Source organism: Pogona vitticeps, chromosome 1 (genome assembly GCF_051106095.1).
Source record: "Pogona vitticeps strain Pit_001003342236 chromosome 1, PviZW2.1, whole genome shotgun sequence".
NCBI lineage: Eukaryota > Metazoa > Chordata > Lepidosauria > Squamata > Agamidae > Pogona > Pogona vitticeps.
The window spans coordinates 246,706,229-246,726,907 of NC_135783.1; the positions used below are offsets into that span (position 1 = coordinate 246,706,229).

The 20,679-nt window shown below is 41.9% G+C and overlaps 1 protein-coding gene across 1 annotated transcript; it reads left to right on the forward strand.

Annotated features, from left to right (window-relative positions):
* The first annotated feature begins 10,398 nt into the window (after positions 1-10,398).
* OR10V1 (olfactory receptor family 10 subfamily V member 1) lies at positions 10,399-14,552 on the forward strand. The gene has a single exon (XM_078383545.1). The coding sequence runs from the start codon at positions 13,223-13,225 to the stop codon at positions 14,159-14,161; it is 939 nt and encodes a 312-aa protein (XP_078239671.1). The 5' UTR covers positions 10,399-13,222; the 3' UTR covers positions 14,162-14,552.
* The last annotated feature ends 6,127 nt before the right edge of the window (positions 14,553-20,679 follow it).

Consider the following 20,679-nt stretch of genomic DNA (forward strand, 5'->3'; position numbering starts at 1 on the left):
ACTGACCAAGAAGAAAGCACCCTTCAGATAGCATTTAAAAAGTAGAAGCCCCCAGCAGCAGGATAAAGAACTCTGTATCTGAAGCAAAAAAAGGGCCAGGTTGATGACCTTTGCATCATGTGATCAGTTCTGAAAAGTTTGAACATATCCATTTTACTTCTGTAGCAAATCCTATACCATTTTCAGTGTAGCTGCAGGCTAACCCATTTATACAAATGTTAAACAATACCACACCTCTAACAGGATCTACAGCATCTCACTTCTTCTTCTCTCCAGAATGACAAGGAACCACTGGGTCTGATTCCTCAACCAACTACACATCCATCTGACAATAGCACTGTCTAACCCACATATTAACACTTTGGCTACAATAATACAGTATAAGTGCAGAAATCAGGATATGCTGAATCTGCAGCATTTTTCTCATCTGCCAAGATTAATCCAAAATTGCTTGTTACCGAGAAACCCATTATGGCTGTTAATCATCATCTCATTGCTTGGCAAGTGGTCAAAGACTGTTTAATTGTGTTAATTATTTCCTGGTGTTGATGTAAAACTGTTTGCATCCTCCCCTGCCACCTCCTTTTTTTTATGATGGGAAGCATTTGCACAGTCTTCAAGAATTTTACCTGCTCAAGAATTCTTAAACTTCACAGACAGAGCCTCTAAAATTACGTCTTCAAGTTCCCTTAGTATCCATTGGTGTATTATACTAGAATCATAGAATAACTGAGTTGGAAGGGTCCTATAAGGCCATCGAGTCCAACCCCCCTGCTCAATGCAGGAATCCAGATCAAAGCAGACTGGACAGATGGTTATCCAATTTTCCCTTGAATGCCTCTAGCACTGGAGTGTTCACCACCTACTGAGGTAATTGGTTCCATTGGTGCTAGCATTGGGAACCCAAATTCATTTCAAGCAGCTAGATGTTGGACTGACACCTCTTCATCTATCTATTACTACCACCATTTAGTCACAAAAAGAGCAAAACAAGAAAGTTGTCCTAGCTATGTGAGGAACACAACAGACTTCTACAGGAACTACAGTCCATTCACAATCTTCCCCCAAGTGCCATCCTTGTCACCATAGAGGTGAAGGTACTTTATAGCATCATGCCATACAAGGATGGATTTCAAGTTGTCAATTCCAAAGGAGGCCACAGCTCATTTAGCCACAAAATTCTGACATCCATTCTTTCTAAGTTACATTAATAATAATGACAATTCTATCATCTGGATTTATGGAGGGGAAGCAACAGAGATGTTCCCTTAGAGGTTCAATAACTTTTCCTCCTAACATCAGCCTGTGCTAGACCAGTCTACAGTCAGGTGCACTTTCTGGACACAGCTGTGGGATGGACATATAAGCATCATTTTATATTGCAAACTGACTGACATATTGTTGTAGTTTTGTTTGCAACCCTGCATGTTGTCTGTAGGTTGTGTGGCTGGGAGGGACTTTTCTGGGTTAAGGTGATAATTTGTCTACCTGGCACTCACCAATATTCCCTTCCAGCTTTTGAATTTAAATAAAGCCACACATCTCTGGTGAGTGCCTTTTCCGTTGAGTGCCCTCCCCCCCTTCTCCCCTCTCTGTTGGTATCAATTGTTTGTTTGCTGTGGATCTGGTTGGTAAATATTTGTGCAGTAAAGAAAGTCTGCCATTTCAAGCAATTATAAGTGAATAAATATGTTTTATTCTTTCTACTACAATGTCTCAGAGTGAGTAATTGAGTGCCAGTTAATGAGAAAGGGGTGGACTCTAAAGAACTTGTAACTAAGTTAATTTCTACCTCAATATGCATCAAGTTGTTCTATTGCGTCTTTTAAAAGATGTTCTACCATCTGGAAGCTGTCTGATTGAGCAAGACCATCAACATAAATTAAACTTTTGTTCTGAAGAAATAGTTGGTTGTTGGTATAGAAGCTGAACAAAATGGGACAGAATATGCTGCCATGGGGTAGAACAATGTCTTGAGTCCTCCATCAAATGCACTGCCCTTAAAAGTTAACAAAAATATGCTATTTTGCAATAGAATTGCTATTTGGTTGTTGTGGATTTTTCGGGCTGTCCTTTGAAGATGCCAGCCACAGAGACTGGCGAAACGTTAGGAAGAACAACCTTCAGAACACGGCCAAAGAGCCCAAAAAAGCCACAACAACCATTAGATCCTGGCCGTGAAAGCCTTCGAGAATTGCTATATCTTTCGTTAGCTTATAGTTCTTGGTCAGATTATATAAATTTTGCATATTATGTAAATTGTGCATATTATGTATTTTTTTTTTACTTCACATTACCTAAGTAGTGTGAAGACCTAAGAAAGGTGTGATAAAAGCTTTAAAATAAAACAAAGAAATAAACACAAAACCATGGGAGGAGACTCACTAACTAGTTTAACATGCTTGCTGAGCATAATCTGAAGACTCCTTAAATTGAAACCAACAGAAAGGAATTAGGAGCCCTGAGATTCTTGGTCAATCAGTCCTATGAATCATGCATGAATCAACACAAAAGCAAGAATGCAATCACATGGGCCCCAGAAAACTACTTTTGCACAAACTCTTATTTTGTTACTGAAGGAAAATGCAAGGCTAGCCAAAAGTATTTTGCTGCCTGAGGCAAAGAACAAGATGGCCCTTTCTCCCTTTCCATGTATACAAGCTGACAATTGAATATTTAAGAGTGACAATGCAGCAGCATCCCTCCCTCCACTCTACCCAAAGGCAACAGACTACCTGGGGAGGTACAAGGCAGACCCCATGGCACCCCATTGTTTCCTCTAATGCTTTTTCCTGCCTGAGGCAGCTGTATCACTTTGTGTAATAGTAGGTCCAGCCCAAAGAAAATGCATACAGTCAAGTCTGACAGGCAGAATGTATATGCACACCAATATGACATTAACGTAAAGAGTCAATCTTACAGCTTTGGGTCACACCAGCTGAAATCTTGTTGCATGAAGAAGAAAACAATCATCTGTAGGTGGGCAACTTTTGATTGCCTTCTAGTAAAACATCTAGTAATCTCATGATTAACAGTCATGAGATGAAGCTAATGATGATCTCTAATACAGAACAAAGATTGGGAAAAAAAATTACCTTTTTAAAAACTACATCTTCTGAATGATGTTATCAGGTGGAGGATTCTAGGAGTTGTAATCCCACAAATTTGTTTATTTTTTAATTAGATTTCTATCCCGCCCATCTAGACTCAAGGTCTACTCTGGGCGGTTAACAAATTTAAAAACAAAAAAACAAAAAAACACATATATTATATGTCCAGATGGCGAAGTATAAGAAATTAAGATATGGCAAAGGGAAAGCCTGCCAAATAGCCAGGTTTTAAGTTTATTTCTGAAAACACTTGGGAAAGTGTCTTTCCCAAGTTTTAGTAAAGTGATATTATCCTTAAAAATCTACATAGGGCACGATACTAATGCTCTAATGCACTGGTTCTTAACCTTGGGTTACTCAGGAGTTTTGGACTGCAACTCCCAGAAGCCTTCACCACCAACTGTGCTGGCTGGGGTTTCTGGGAGTTGCAGTTCAAAAACATCCGAGTAACAAAGGTTAAGAACCACTGGTTTAGGCAACTGGCTGTGGAGCCACAGGCTGGGAATTCAGTTCTCCACTATGCCTCTTGGACAGGGGCTGGACTCAATGATTTGTAGGGTCTCTTCCAGCTCTAAAGTTCTAAGATGATGGTGATCATGATGATTTCTGAAGAAGATACTACAGTGTCAAAACACACCAGTGTTAACAGTTAAAGACAAAAAGCCTCCTTACACATACCCTTTCCCAGGAGGGCACGGTAGAGGCTATCCCATATAAAGAACTACAGGCTAAAAAACTGAGTGCAGAACTTGGAAAAGTAGTTTTAAAAGTTGAATAGTTACAGTTATCATTATAATTATTGGAATTTTAAAAGTAACTAATTACTTTCACATTTACTATGGCGTTATCTTTTCACTTCTTAAAAATCCCCATTTAAATGTTACAAACAGCTGGCTTATGGTGCGAAGCATACTCTCCTCCTGGCTATTCATCTTGCCTCAACGCCCACAACATAACATGAGGCAGTAGCATAAGGCACAGCACAAGAACCTCTTCCTCTTCTGCCATTTACTGAGGCCACACACGCCTATAATTATAAAAGCAATTAAAATAAATTGTGGTTGCACATCAAGGAGTGAATTCATTCCTATTAAATGACAATTATAATGTGCTATTGTTTATAGATATTAGGGGAAAGGAACCAATTGAAATAACCCATGATGAGTGTACAGAAGCAGTATATAGCATTTACTGTACAAGGTATACACGTGTGTGTATTTGCATACGGTGGCAATTCTATGAAATTAGCTTCTTCAAAATTCTGCCACAGCTCAGTACTGTTTCCCCAAAAAATAAGAACTAACCTGAAAATAAGCCCTAGTATGATTTTTCAGGATGCTCACCTAAGTCCTGCCCCCCAAATAAGCTCCAGTTAAGTGAAACCCCACCTTCCACCATCGAGCAGCAGCCAGAAGATGACATTACTGTATTTGAATAAGTCTAGATTGTTGTACATGGAAAAAAATAAAACATCCCCTGAAAATAAGCCCTACTGTGTTTTTTTGGAGCAAACATTAATATAAGACCCTGTCTTATTTTCGGGGAAGCACAGTAGTACCTCTGTTCCACTTTATAAGTACAGCGGACCCTCTACTTAAGGAATTAATCCATATTGGAATGGTGGCTGTAAGTCGAAAAGTCTGTAAGTCGAATCTCCATTGACCTACAATGCACTGAAAACCGATTAATCCCATAGCCAGTGGTTTTTATTCTATTTTTATTCCATTTTGGTTTTTTTCTGGTCTGTAAGTCAATTCTCTGGCTGCAAGTCGAATCTAAATTTTGCAGCCAGAGAAGTCTGTAACTTGAAAAGTCTGTAAGTCGAGCCGTCTGTAAGTCGAGGGTCCACTGTACCTGTTCTACAAGGTATCCCAGCCATCAGGCCCGCTGTTTCCTGGGCCTAAATATTTCTGCAGCAGACCTGGTAGGTGAAGGTCTTACTTGAAGACAGAGCAAAACTGGCGGGAGAGGAGGGGAGGCAAGGCTCTTTCTCTGCTTGGCAATAGCAGCACCCTCAAAAGTACTGTAAAAGGAAAGAGCAAAAGATAGCAGTGGCAAGATAGCTCAGTAGAAGCTCCCAAAAGTTCTCCCAGTTTCCTTGTTTGTTCCCTGAAGGTGTTAAATAATCTTGTCTCAGGCCTAGCAGATGAAAGCCCTCCTTGCAGCCAGAGCACAGCTGGCTTGAGTTATCACTCAGAACACCAAGAAAACGCAGCCAGTCAAGGCAGCAATGGAGGGGTGTGCGTGTGTGCTGAAGGCTCACCTGCTCTGCAGGATGTCCTGACTCTTCCTGTATGATCCTAATAAAAGTACTGCCTAAGAGTCCAGCTTTTGGCATTTTTATATGGCTCAAAATAGCTTTCTTTGCTTATCTGTGTTTTGTATGTGTTTTAAAAGTACATTGTAATTTTAAATATTGTTGTAAGCTGTCTCAAATTTGAGATGTGGGGAGGTATACTTATTTAAACAAATGTAGAAATTCATTCCTGTTTTCTCTTACTGGCGTTTAATATCGGCTTGATAAAAGAATTAAAACTAGAAGTACTGTACCACTAGAGTGCAGTAAAGGGCGAAGAAGGATGATTTTACCTGCTCTCATGCAGCCTGTCACAGTTAACACACTACCCACTTCTTTCCATTCAGTTCAGAGATGTTTTTGTGCATTACAGTAGTATTATTTTCACCATGAACTCTTTGCTTTTACATTTGTATTTTCTAAATCTGGTTTTGTGTGAAGGTGTGGATAATACCCCATATTCTCAGACTGTAAGGCTGACCGAATCTGTGGCAAAAGCAAAGGTGGCTGAGATGCTTTGTTGTCTGAACTAAAAGCCAAGATGGCTCCCCTTTTCCAGTACATGTACAGATGTTGACTGCATCAGCAAATATTTCAGCAGTGGTGACGAGATAGCATTTTGTAGATAGTGGCAATGACTATTGCCAAGGAGTTTCTATGGTACCTGAAGCTGCAGGTTTAGTTAGGTGCCCCAGAACAAGTTTGTTTCTCTGTAGAACCAAAGATGACTAAGCTAAGGCTGTGGAACTTTGAGAAAATCATAAGTAGACAAAACTCAGTAGAAAAATTTAAAAGTTCTGGGGAAAACTGAAGACAGCAGGAAAAGAAGAAGACTGAATATGAGATGGATTGATTCCATAAAGGAAGTCTTGAGTTTTCAAGAGCTGAGCAGAATGTTAATGACAGGTCATTCTGGAGATCAATCATTCATACTGTCATCATAATTCAGAAAGAACCTGATGGCGGACAACATCAGGACAACTTGTGTGGTATGCACCGCATATACTATTAAGACCCACACACCAGGAAAACTGGAATAAATGTATCAGTCTTCAAGCTGCCTCAGAACTCTTTATTATTTTTACACACATTCTGTACTTCAGCAGAGAGAAACTGCTGAGAAGCTCACAGAGAATAGCAAGGAGGCTGTCATTCTGCCTCCCACCTGATGTGCTACTTGAGTAGCTCCTCTGTGTATTATGATAGGGCTGGCCCTCTCAAAGTGTGAGGAAACAATCTTGACTTTCTGCCACTTAAGGAACTGTTGCATTTATAAGATCTAGCTTTTTGTGCACTGCTGCAAGTATCTGGTACAACTATGCCACCTTCCCCCGTCATGCTTGTATTACTATGTCAATGTCAGGGTGCCTGTCTCAGCCCAGATCAGGTTATGCCAGAAGAGAGCTTCTGTTCTGGTCTGATATGCTTTCTACACAGCCAAATCAATGTGTCATTGTTTTAGTGGGTCCAGCTAGTGAACAGCTTTTACCTCTTATCAGTGGCTCTGGGAAACATGTTTGGGCTGGTACATATCCAAAGTGTGTTTGTTCTTATTTGTAAAAGTAATTGTAAATCATCCCAAGGCAGCATACAAAATGAAACTTTCACAAAGGAAGGCTTCCAAATATTCCAAAGGGTGTTTGTTTGTTTTATTTACAGAATGATTTATAAACTGTGTTTTGTTCTTAATAAGTGCTGCTGAGGTATTAGACAAAATAAAATATTGAACTCAAAAGTGAGCAATAGCCCCAGCTAAAAGCAGCACAAACTAAAACCATAAAGATGCTCACAAAATTAAGATTAAGAAGAGCAGAACCAAACCTACATATATGGAACAAACCCAGATGGAATAAAAATGTTTCAAGTGCCTGCCCATGAGATGAGACCCATCTAAACATCCTTGGTGGGAATTTCTCAACGGGTACGCTACCACTCTAACACCGATTGTCACTTGGTATGGGAGCAGCCGTACAGTACAACTGCATCTTACATGCCCAGTTCACATTTTAAGCCATGTTTGTCACACCTTTGAGATATCTTGATGCAGGGGTATAACTAATATAGACCTCTTGGGGCTTTGTCTCAGGGCATCGAAATTTAGAGGGCAGCATCATCTAAGGATGCATCTGCTGGTGCATGTTAAGAAAATAAACAATTATACTTCCCAGCTGTATTCACTTTTTTGGGGAAAGCATAAACATTTTGTGCTTTGGGAAGAACCTCATTCTCCACGTCTTCCTTTTTCATGTGGGGCTTGCAGCCATGCCTCAAGGTGGAGTGGGTGGAGGATAGTCTAGTTTGCCCTCAATGCTAAGATTGCTAAGTTGTGGTTCTGCTTAGATGCCGTGGGACAGTACTGTAGTGCAGTGGATTCTACAAGCTAAGGACAGTGATCTCATGCGTTCCTATTGCTTCTGAGATTGGATAACATCCTCACAGTAGTTCGGGAGAAAGTGTTTTTTTCTTTCTTCCAACAATTTATTGTTCTGTAGAATCCTCCTGTTGTGATAATAAGTATTTTGAAGTGAGTTGGTCTTGAACAGGCAAGTGTGTTCCATTAAGTCTCCAAAATACCTGCTACTCATAGTAGCACTGAATTGTTGATAAGGATCAACGAAACTGCCTGTAGTTTTGGGCTCTCCTTGGGTGATGTGGCCATGTTGCCCATGACAGTGAATATCTGCTCCTCAGAAGTTAGTGCTATACCATTGCACTGAATAATTTAATCTATGTGTCTCCAATTATATCCAACCTGCATGTACTGAATAAATACATGTATGACCAAAAAAAAACCCTATAAGCCTCTTGTGGCCTTCTTTCAAAGGAAATTACACCTAGGTAGGTGCAGTGTTTGTGGAACTTTTCACCTCCCAGTAAAGAACGATTTTATATTCTGTGGTGTTTTTTTTTTTTTTTTTCAAATGGCAGTATTTCAAGCCTTCCCTTCTCTCTTACCCAACCCCTTATTCAGGTGCAGTAACTCACAAAGAGTCTTTGCTGTCTTGTACTAGATGCTCCAGGGATGCAAAACCTCCCATACTTCAAGGGGGGGGGAGAAAACAGTTTCCCTCCTCCTACCCCCTTTAGACTTTAGCAGCCTTTAAAAGGTGAGACTCCACAACTGGGAAATAAAATAGATCAGGGCTCCTTCTCCATCCCCTCCTTTTTCAGATATCTAGATCATTTGTGGGCTTTGTTTGCCATGCCTTCATTGCTCATTCTCCAGATTTTTTTTCCTTCTGGAAGAGAAAAGGAGCGATAAATACAGGCCATTAGAGTCTGTCACCTACCACCAGGTATGTCACAATCTATTTTATAACATTGTGTAATGAAAAATCAAAACTGATAGTATTCCATAGACACAGCAAAAAAAAGGATGGATGGAAATGGTTTCAGATTCCTTTGTATCAGAGAGGGCAAAATTCAGACTTCCAGGATAATTTTTAACAAGAATTCTGAGATCTATTAAGAACATATACTCTATCACATTTCAAGAATTCAAAGAGCAGGAACTTGTTTCCTTTATCAGAATGGAAAGATTTTCATGTTCCTTCTACTAAAAAACTCCAAATGGTCTCTTCACTTCAGTGATGTAAGTGTGTCAAAGCTACAGAGATGTTTTTTGGAGCTGGCTTTGCTAAATATGTGGGAATCAAGCATCCTTGATTAATTACTGCCCAAGTTTCAGTAATAAATCTTTATCACTCACAACAATTCAAAATCAATTAACCCTTAATGACTCATTTGCACTTCATGTTACTATACTAACTTCACTAGTTCCTTTTCATTATGAGCAATGATTTGAACAATAAAATGTTTAAAACAACAGCATGTTTTCTTCCTTCCTACTTTACCCATTACAGTTTTGGCAAGCTGTTTGTGAATTTCCACTTGGATTGAGTCCTAGATTTCTGTAATTATTTGATTGCATACTATAGACACAGCATGGGAATCTCTTCTGCCCAAGCTAAAAGACAAATCCTGCCTTTAATAGGTTTTTTCCTGCCTCTGCCCATCTTTTTTCATTGGCATTATTTTCTTGCTGCCATCTTTTTACAGAACAAATAAGATTTCTTGTGCCTCTGACATGAGATTATCTTCTTTGACTTCCAGAGATTGTACAAAATGTTTTTCCAATCATCAGCCTCTGATTCCTCTAAACGGCAATGCCAGATACTAGATCTGTGATCTTGTCCACCAAATATTTGTGCTCCCCCTTTTCCTTACTTTTCTGGGCATTTAATTTCACATACATTTTCTCTCATATACACAATTATATATATAGAGTTCATACAGTTTTATCTGCTTTCACACAATGATATATATTTCACACAGTACTATTTATTAAGCAATTCATATTTATTTTTTCACACAATTATAATATTTCCATATGTAATGTATATTTGACACAGAATGTATCTTTCAAAAAACAGCTTTGATTCTCTCTATTAACACAGAGAGTGTGTCCATGAAAGCAGTAGTTGCAGAATCAAATGGGAGAAGAAACCGTTTGAAAAGCAAATGTACATTCTAGCCAATAATGTTTTTGCCTTCTCACTGCAGGTGCAGGTAATATAAAAAGCTATTTGACGCTGCAATCTTTTACACATTTACTGGAGAGTTAATACCACTGAGGACAGTGAAACTTACGACCTCATAGACACAGACAGAATTGCAGTGCATGGATGCTTCTAAATTAATATTTCAAAGTAATACAATTTCTTCAGCCATTTCTTATTTCAATTCTACATTGTATGCATGATTGATTTAAGAATTGCCATCATTATATTGGTTCCTGACATTACCTGTCTCTTTGTTTTGACCATAGTCAAATGTGTCTTGTGGTCATGTTCTGCATAACATTTATTCCCTTCCTCATTCAACTCCAGATTTGGCTCTAGAATGACCTCCCGGCAGCTGCCTATGACAGATATTGTATATGCTGCCTCGTCACTTCAGACTTATGCCAACTCTATGAATTAATGACTTGTAGAAAGTCCTGCCATTAACAGCCCTTCTCTGGTCTTACAAAGTCAAGACAATAACTTCATTGAGCCAATGCACCTCATGTTATGTCTCCTTTGCCTTTTGTTTTCAGGGTTGCCTGGCATTACTGTGCTTTCTATCAGGCAAAAACAAAATAAAAATAAAAAAGCAACAACAAAACATTGTGGCACATTAAAGATTTATATTTCAATGTGAGCTTTAATGGATAAAATGTACTTCCTCAGATATAAGAGTGAGATTACACCATAAATGTTTATACATGTATATATGAAAACAATATAGAAACAGTGGTTGGTTGGTTCATAAGTTGCAAATTGTGTGAGTCAATGTAGTATTTAACAGCAGTGATGACTTCTGTTTGATATTCAGATCTTTTCCACTGACAGTTTTGTTCTGCAAAAGGGTGTAGGAACCCCTGGCATAGAAGAACAATAGCAGAAATATCATGATTGTCCATTATACTAAGGAGACTGGAATTTTACAGCTGATAATGACTTTTAAGATTCCTATTTGATATTCAGTTCCTTTCTGGGAAGTTTTGTAACAGAGTCAATGGTGGGCAAATAGCCCAGGTAATAGAGGACAGCAAGAACAACGTAGTAATGAGCGAAGACTCCCTGGTTACCTTTGAAACCTTTAAGGTAGATTTGGTAAGGAGGGAAACATAGCTCTGAGATACAGCAGATATAGTACAGTTTTCTAGTGAGCCTTACCTTCTTATTTTATGTCTGAAGTACAACAGCCTCAGTGAAGTCATTTTAGTGTCTCATGAGAATTCAGGCTTCATTTGGTTGAGAGCCCATTTATTTGCCCTTCTGATGTTCTTAGGATAAAGCTTTTCTCCAGCACCACAGTTCAAATTAATCAATCTGTTTCCTGTCGGGGTTTTTCCCCCCATTGTTCAGCTTTTGCATCCCAAACATGATAAAGTTATGTAATTCTTCTATAATAATAATTTCTATCTTCTTAGTGTTCTATAGTGACCATTTTTTTCATCAGTAGTCATTTCAAGTCATTGCTACTTTCTCCAACTAATGTGATTTTGTATGCGTATCTTAAATTACTGATGTTTCTTCACCAGTTTTCTCTCCTCCTTCATCTGAACCAAATCCACCTTTATTTTGGGTATGTTGTTCATGTAGATTGAAAAAATTAGAGAAATAAAATGCACTTTGTCTGACAGTTTTGCCAATTGGAAACCATTGTTTCTCCATATTGTGTCATAATAATTTATGTATCAGGACAATCAGATGTAACAGCACACCAACTCCTTTTAGAACAGCTCACAGCTTTTCATTAACTAAAGTAAAAAATTTTCCTATAATCCATAAAGTCTAGGCTGATTTTCTTCTGAAATTATCAAATATGCTTCAGTAGCCAATGTGATCTCTAGTGCCTCTTCCTTTTCTGAATCTAGCTTGAACATGTGCCATTTCTCATTCCATGTATGATAAAAGAGAATGGTTTGATATTAATAGACTATTAAGATTTATTAAGTTTATAAAAGACATTTGTATATAAGTCTTTATAAAAGACTTAATATGAACATCTGTTTGCCTGTATCATTAAACTTTCCTAATGGGTGGTGGCTATTGTGACTGTCATGAGAAGTATCCATTCTTACACATTTACTACACCGCTACCACCAAAAGTTGAAAAAGGTACACAGGCATTTAATTTGCATTCACGTACCACAATGTAATAATAAAATGCTGCATTAACTATACTGCTACTCCATGTTTCTCCAGTAACTATAGGATGCTCAGAGTTAAACACAGCATTTAAAATATTATCATAATCTAAAATTATGCTAGTACTGTAGGTGTTTAAGTGCTATCTGGACAAAAGGATCTCCAATGTGTCCTCTCCTAGGAATGTAAATCTTTGGTAAACTACAACATTTCTCCCTCACTTCGAGTGAGATATTTTCTCTTTATTGCAACTAGAGAGTTAATGTTTCTGATCATAATGTATGCATAACTAGTACAACCTGTGCAAAACTATGACAGCTGCTGCCTTGTTGCATGGACTTTAAAAAGCTAAAAGCATTAGATGTGTTGTTTTTTCTTTTTGACCAATGAGCCAGTCCTTCTGTGGTTGCAGTGTGTGTGTCTGAACGTGTGTGTTTCACTTCAGGAAGGAAGAAGACTCTAATTCTTCACTGAGATGTTTCCCTCCAAATTGCAGAAATCTGGAGAAAAACATATTTGTCTCTTGCCTCCAGAGATGAGGAATCTCATGGGGCTTGAAAATCCAACCTTGATATATATTGCCATGTAAAGACAGCCTAAACAAACAAGGATGGGGATTTTAGCAAGTATTCTTGACACTGCTAAATGTTCCAGTACACTTTGCTCAAGCTGGGTCAAAGGTGGGAAGAATCTTGCCATCCTTCAACTGGCTGTCTTCAGGCTGATGTCCCCCTACCAAACGAAACTCATAGGAGGAAGTAGCTCTTTCTCTGAAAAATCCTTATCACTGAGATGTTGGCAAGAAAGTAATCATCACCATACAGCAACAAGGGCAGCATCCAATGTTGATGTTTTGAAATTGTGCAAGTCCAAGAGGCAACAATACATGTGTTACCTTGGCATCAACTGCAGCAAAACTGATAGCCGAGTCTTCTTTGGACAGAGACTTAGAGTTCCTTGGTCAAGGCATATTCTCCATCTGCATATTGGCTGTACTCATCATGTAAAGCTTTGCATAGATAATGCTAGCTGGGAAAACAAGTGGCAACTTCTCACGGATGGGTATAAACTAACTCTCTCTCCTTTTGTTCCCCCTGCAGTTCTTATATGCCACCTCCATGAAGTCTGAAAACCAAACAGAATTCCATTTCCACCCCTTCTCAACGCTGCCTGAGATACAGTTGGCCATCTTCCTGCTCCTTCTCTTGCTCTACGTACTCAGTCTCTGCGGGAACGGTGCTGTGCTGCTTATTGTGCAGATTGACCATTCTCTTCATAGCCCCATGTTTTTTTTCTTAGGCAACCTCTCTGCTCTGGAGATCTGCTACTCTTCTGCCATTGCCCCACTGGCCTTGGTCAATCTCCTCTCCCAGAAAAACGCCACCATCTCCATAAGCGGCTGTGGAACGCAGATGTTCTTCTTTATTTTCCTAGGAGGAGCAGACTGTGTCCTGCTGGCAGTCATGGCGTATGATCGCTATGTGGCCATTTGCCATCCATTGCATTACAAACTCATCATGAGCCAAAGAGTCTGTGGAAGCCTGGCTGCTGCATCCTTTGCATTGGGATTCTTGTTGTCCCTACAGCTGACCATTCTTATTTTCCGCCTTCCTTTCTGTGGCAACAATGAAATCAATCACTTCTTCTGTGATATTCCAGCCATCCTGAGGTTGGCTTGTGGTGACACTCATGTCCACCAGGTGTACGTCTTCATTTGTAGCGTCCTAGTCCTGACGGTACCCTTCCTTCTTATCTGTATCTCCTATGCCTTCATCCTGGTGGCTGTTTTGGAAATTCACTCTTCCAAAAGCCAGCAACGAGCCTTTTCCACTTGCTGTTCCCACCTGATGGTTGTCCTCTTGCAGTATGGTTGTTGCAGTTTCATTTATCTTCGCCCCAACTCCATCTACTCACCAGAGGAAGGGCGGGTGATGTCTGTGATCTACACCTTTGTTACTCCTTTGCTGAACCCTATGATTTATAGCATAAGAAACAGGGAACTGAGGGAAGCACTCCACAGAGCCTTGAGAAGAAGAGCGCTTTCCCAGGAAAAATGATCAAGAGGCAGGCCTCATATTGGTGCTGATTCATGTCATTCAGAGCACAGATTGCCATCTTGTGATCCACAGCCACCATGATAATATGTGTAGCTTTTTGGCAACCTCACGAGATCCAAAACTAAATGGAGGGATACGCGAGTGTGAAAGAAGCCAAGAGCTGGATCCAGAACTAGGTTTGGGCTGATAGAACAGCAGCAAAGGGGGCAGGGAGCAATATCACTGCAGAACCATTGTGATGGGTATATCGTAAGTTTGTATGCAGTTGTTCCAAGGAGAGAAGGATTAAACCAGATAGGGAATGGGGACGGTCTCTCTTAATCCAAGTACTGTACTCTATGGCATGTAAGGTGATGAATAAAAGCAACCATGTATGTTGGCTCTTCCATGTTCCTCTGTCTCCTCTGTCTCTTTTTCTATTTGAATCCTGCAAAGAGTTTCACCTATGAGCATTTGGAGGTTGGTAGCATCCTAGTCCTGGCAGTACCCTTCCTTCTGATCTGTACCTCCTATGCCTTCATCCTGGTGGCTGCAAAGAACGACAATAAATAAACTAAAGTGGTGCCTCGCATAACGATGTTAATTGGTTCCGAAAAAACAAACGTTATGTGAAAACATCGTTATGTGAAGCACCATTTCCCATAGGAATGCATTGAAAACCGGTTAATCCGTTCCAATTGGAACGGATTATCTGGTTTTCTCCCTCCCCCCGCGGCTTGGATCTGACCCACGGCGGCTACCTCAGCCATGGCTGGACTCCCTAGAGTCCAGCCATGGCTGGGGTAGCCGCCGCGGCTCGGATCCAAGCCGCGGGGGGAGGGTGGTGGGATTGGAATGCCTTTCAGGCATCCTGGGCTTGGATCCCACCCGCCGCCGGTTACCCAAGTGTAACCGGTGGCGGGTGGGATCCAAGCCCGGGATGCCTGAAAGGCATCCCAATCCCACCACCCTCCCAGCCTCCCCCCACAGCTTGGATCCAAGCCGTGGGGGTAGGCTGGGTGCGGACACCCCCTCTATCCTGCAGCCGCTGCTTGAAGCCTCCCTGTGTCGCTTTCCCCAGACGTTCTCGGACTTCCAGGCGTCCGAGAACGGCTGGGGTAGGCGGCGCGGGGAGGCTACCAGCATCGGGGACGGGGGGGGACCGGGAAGGCTTGAAGCATACCCGTGCCGCTTACCCAGGCCGTTTTCGGACTTCTGGAAGTCCGAGAACGGCTGGGGAAAGCGGCGCGGGGAGGCTTCAAGCATCGGGGACAAGGTGGGGGGGATCGGGAAGGGTTGAAGCCTACCCGCGCCGCTTACCCAGGCCGTTTTTGGACTTCTGGAAGTCCAAGAACGGCCTGGGTAAGCGGCGCGGGTAGGCTTCAAGCCTTCCCCATCCCCCCCATCCCCGCCGCTTAAAGCCTCCTTGCGCTGCCTACCCCGGCCGTTCTCGGACTTCTGGAAGTCTGAGAACGGCTGGGGAAAGCGGCGCAGGGAGGCTTCAAGCATCGGGGACAGGGTGGGGGGATCGGGAAAGGTTGAAGCCTACCCGCGCCGCTTACCCAGGCCGTTCTCGGACTTCCAGAAGTCTGAAAACGGCCTGGGTAAGCAGCGCGGGTAGGCTTCAACCTTTCCCGATCCCCCCCACCCTGTCCCCGATGCTTGAAGCCTCCCCGCGCTGCTTTCCCCAGCGGCAGGGGACGGTGGCTTCGGGGTCCTTCCGAGGCCACAGCCCACTGCCGACATTTTCCCCCAGCTGAGCGGCGGGGCTTCAAAGCTCCCGCCGCTCAGCTGGGGGAAAATGGTGCCTATGGGGAAAAATCGCTTTGCGATTTTTCCCCATAGGCAAGATCGTAGTGCGATCGCAAAAGCGATGGCAAAAAAGCCATCGCTATGCGATTTCTTCGTTAAACGGGGCGCTCGTTATACGAGGCACCACTGTACTTACACTTTTTGAAACTACATACATTCCTGTAGCGTTCAGCCCTGCCCTCACCTGTCCGCCACAGCTGAACAGTCAAAAAGGAGCCAATGAGGGAACGGAAGGTGGTGCTAAAGGGAGAGGGGCTGGGATATAAAGGTGTGTATGGAGTATGTGGGGGGGAGTTCTGTGAGTCTGAGGGACAGTGTGCCAGAAAGTCAGTGAGAGTTGGGATCTGTGTGTTAGTGAGTTCAGTGAGTGAGAGAAATTGATTATCAACTTGTGATTTACTTATTATATTTTACTGATCAAATAAACAAGTTTAAGTTTCAAAGTAACACTGGTCTCACTGAGTAATTGGTACTGAAATAGAAATACTGGTGGCAGCAACCGAGTAGAAGAGTGAGCACTTCCTGGAGGCCTGAGATAATAGAGGCTTCAGCGGGCTCACAACATAAACTGGTGTCCAGCGTGTGGGATGCGAATTTAATCCAGTAAAGCCTTGGAACACAAAGGTGCCCAAGAGCATAAAAAGATTTTTAGTCAGGGAATCTGAGTGGAAGAGTGGGTAACTTCCTAGGACTTCTTCAAGGGGAGGAAGTCTAGTGGGAAGGCTCTGAAACTCAGATTGGGGTGGCTAAGATAGGGACAGGCTCTGTGGAAACCATTCCTGGAAAGAGTTACCCCAAGCAGAATCTGTGACTGGTTGGCTAGCTTGTCCTGAGCTCAAGGGATAGAGTTCTGAGGGGACAAAGCGAAGAACAAGGGCAGATAATCTGAGGGGGCTCAAGTCAGCTAAAACTGTGAAAGGTTGAGGCTGTTATTGAGGATTATTTGGTGCCTGAGGCAGGGAAGAAAACTCTGTCTTTGGTGAAAGGCCTGGCTGGAAGACAGAGGCCTAGACACATTAGCTTTCCAGTGGATGAGTGCTGGGGAAGCAACTATATAACACAGACTCTCACTGAAGGAAAAAAGTGTACTTTTTAAATTTGAGGCTTGAAAACTGAATAAAAAGCCTGAATAAAGAAACATGCCTTCCACAAGAGGAAAGAAAACTGAAAAAGTGCCGATTGAGTTGGCAGTTGGCTCTGATAAAGAAAATGGGGATTCTGAGGAAGAAATTACCTCAGATCGAGAAATGGAGACCTCAAGGGGGGGTTGACTCTATCGAATTCAGAAAGTGGAAATTGGTGCAAGAACAGGAATTCAGGTTGAAACAAATGGAGATAGAAAAAGAAATTAAACAGCTAGAAAATAAGACCAGATCTGAGGAAAGAGAGCAAGAAATTAGACAGAGAGAAATGGAGCTAGAAATGAAGGCCAGATCTGAGGAAAGAGAACTAGAAAAGGAGAGAATGGCATTTGAAAATAGGAGGCTAGAGCTGGCAGCTCAAGCTAATAATAACAACAACAACGATGGCCGATCTAATTCTGAGGAGAGACATCTGTCCAAGGCAGACCTTAAAAGATTCCCAGTATTTAGAAAGGGGGATGACCCTGAATCATTTATGGTTATGTTTGAGCAAGCGTGTGAGGATTCTGAAGTGAGGGGATCTGAACGCATGATGGTGATGAGGTCTCAAATCAGTGGAGGCCTAGCGGATATTTACGCAGAGATGCCAGTGGAATTAATAAACGATTATGATGAGTTAAAAAAGTTAGTTTTTGCTCGATATGGCATCAATGCTAAGCATTTGAGACAGAAGTTCAGGGCTCTGACAAAGAAACCTGAAGAGTCTTATTCTCAGTTAGGGGTAATCTTGACCAGATATCTAGACAAATGGCTCCAACAGGAGTTGAAACAGTACAGGATATTAAAAACATAATTGGCCTTGAGCAGTTTTATTCACTCCTACCTGGAGAACTGAGGTATCTAGTAAGGGACAAGAAACCCAGAAATCTGCAAGAGGCGGGAGAGGCTGCTGATTTTATTTCCCAGATTAGAAAACCAAGCTTTTCTGAGGGAAAAGTTGTGAGGAAAGTGTGGGAGGACACAAATAAAAATCCCAGAGGGCAGTTTAAGAACCAACAGGAGGTTGGAGGCCATTTTGTAGGCAAGGCCGCAGATCATAACCAGATCAGAAACCAAAATTTGGAGGGAAAAGGAGTTAAGAGCTCTGGTAATGATCAAATGAACTTTAGAACTTGCTTTCAGTGTGGGGAAAGGGCCACATTTCAACCCAGTGTGGTAAAAACAGAGAAGTTGGGCCACAAAAAGAAAAATTGCCTAAGCCTAAAGCTGTATACTGTGTGCAGCAGGACCAAGTTACCACTCAGAGGGAGGAGTTAGATGCCATGGCAACCCAGGCTGAGCTCCCTACCCAAGCTGAAAACAGAGAACCAGATCTTCCTGTGGCAGAAATTCAGCATTGTTACCTGATTAAAACGAACTAAGAGCTGTTTAAAACGTCTGGCGACAATATTTATGTTAATAACAATAAATATATGGCTCTGAAGGACTCGTGCTCTCAAGTAACCTTACGTCATCCTGATATTGTCCCTCAGGAATACATTTTGAAAGGGGAAAGTATGACTGTTAAAGGGATTGGAGAAGCAGCTGTTATTCTGCCAGTCTCTGAAATCCCATCAGAGATCAAGGGTGGGAAGGAAAATGGAGGGCTGGTGTATCTGCGCTATTGCCAGCGGCGGTTTTGATTGGGACTGACCTCTGAACATGTGAAGAGAGTTTTAGTACTGACTCATTCCCAAAAGGAAAATGAAGGGACAGCTGAGGAAGAAAATGAAAGTCCTATGGAGAAAATGACAGACAATAGGGCCCCAGCTGAGTTAATACAGTTTAGTAATCAGCAAAGCAATACATTTACTCAGGAACAAAAGGCAGATTCCATGCTGAAACGCTGCTTTGAGAACATTTCTGAAGAACCATTAACCCCTGAAAGACCGGAAATGTTCCTTATAGAGAAGGACCTATTGTACAGAGTTCTTAGTGAATCCCAGGAAGGGAGGGGAAAATCTTCAGAAGTAGTTAGTGGTTGCTTTAAAATATCGTCAAAAAATAATAGAAAGGGGACACTCAAACGTATTTTCTGCTCATTTAGGCATTACTAAAACTAAACAAAGAATATCACAGAATTGTTACTGGCCTGAGATGAAGGAAGCAGACAATGAGAAACTTGACTTACCATATTGGGAAGGAAGGGGGAAAGTAAAATATAACCCTGAAGATGTCCGAGTTAGTCCTTTACTTTCCCCTGAGCAACAAAACAAAGTGAGGGCCTTGGTAATTAAATACCAACAAGTCTTCTCTAGCAAACCAGGGTTAGCCAAGGGAGTGGTGCACAAGATTGATACAGGGGATGCACCCCCACAAGCGGTTACTCCTTATAGAGTTTCTGGGCCGTATGTCGATAAGGTGTGCAAGGAGCTGGACGAAATGTTGAAGGAAAACATCATTGTTCCTTCATCCAGTCCATGGGCTGCTTCTATAGTGTTGGTAGACAAGCCGGATGGCAGCATTCGATTTTGTGTGGACTACAGGAAGCTAAACCATGTAACCAAGCCGGATGCATATCCGATGCCCAGATTAGACGACCTAATAGAGACCATAGGGGGATGTCAATACATATCCTGCCTAGATCTAACAAAAGGGTTTTGGCAAGTGAGAATAGACCCCAAAGATCAGGAGAAGACAGCCTTCTGTAGCCCTTTTGGTTTACATGAGTTCCGTGTCCTGAGTTTTGGATTGAGAAACTCACCAGCAACATTCCAGAGACTCATGGACAAAACTCTGCAAGGGCTTAGCGACTTCACAGTGGCTAACATTGATGATATAGGGATCTTTAGTCATTCCTGGAAAAATCACCTGTATTACCTGGAGACAGTGCTGCAGAGAGTGAGAGCAGCTGGGCTAACAGTGAAAGCTAGCAAATGCCAGCTGGGTAGCCCCGAACTGAAATATTTAGGCCATATAGTAGGGGGAGGTAGAATCAAACCCCTAGAAGCCAAAATTGAAGCTATTAGCAACTGGCCTAGACCCACCACCAAGAAAAAGGTCAGATCTTTTTGAGGGTTAGTTGGCTATTATAGACGGTTTATACCCAGATTTAGCGAGATAGCCGCTCCCTTATCTGACCTAACACGCAAGAAGAGTGCAGATAGTATCCAGTGGACCAGCAGCTGCGAGGAGGCATTCGCGAAGCTGAAGGAGGCGTTGATGATCAACCCAGTCTTAAGAGCTCCGGATTTCCAGCGTGAGTTCACCATCTTCACCGATGCAGCCAACACCGGCTTAGGAGCCGTGCTGAGCCAGAGGGACGACAGCGGAGAACTTCATCCTGTGGCGTACCTGAGCAAAAAGCTGCAGGCAGGCGAAAGAAATCTTTCTACCATTGAGAAAGAATGTCTTGCAATAGTGTACGCTCTTCAGAAACTCAAGCCATATATGTGGGGGAGACATTTTGTCCTCTGTACTGACCATTCCCCATTATTGTGGTTAAGGACCATAAAAGCCAACAACAGCAAACTGATGAGATGGGTCTTGATTCTTCAGGACTTTGATTTTGAGGTACGTGTAATTAAAGGAACTCAAAATGGTGCTGCGGATGCCCTCTCAAGAAGACCCAAAGACTAAATAAGAAGAAAAAGGACTCTAGTATAA

What these genes read in the sequence shown, in the direction of transcription:
- OR10V1 (XM_078383545.1), top strand. Translation starts at nt 13,223, where the DNA reads ATGAAGTCTGAAAACCAAACAGAATTCCATTTCCACCCCTTCTCAACG.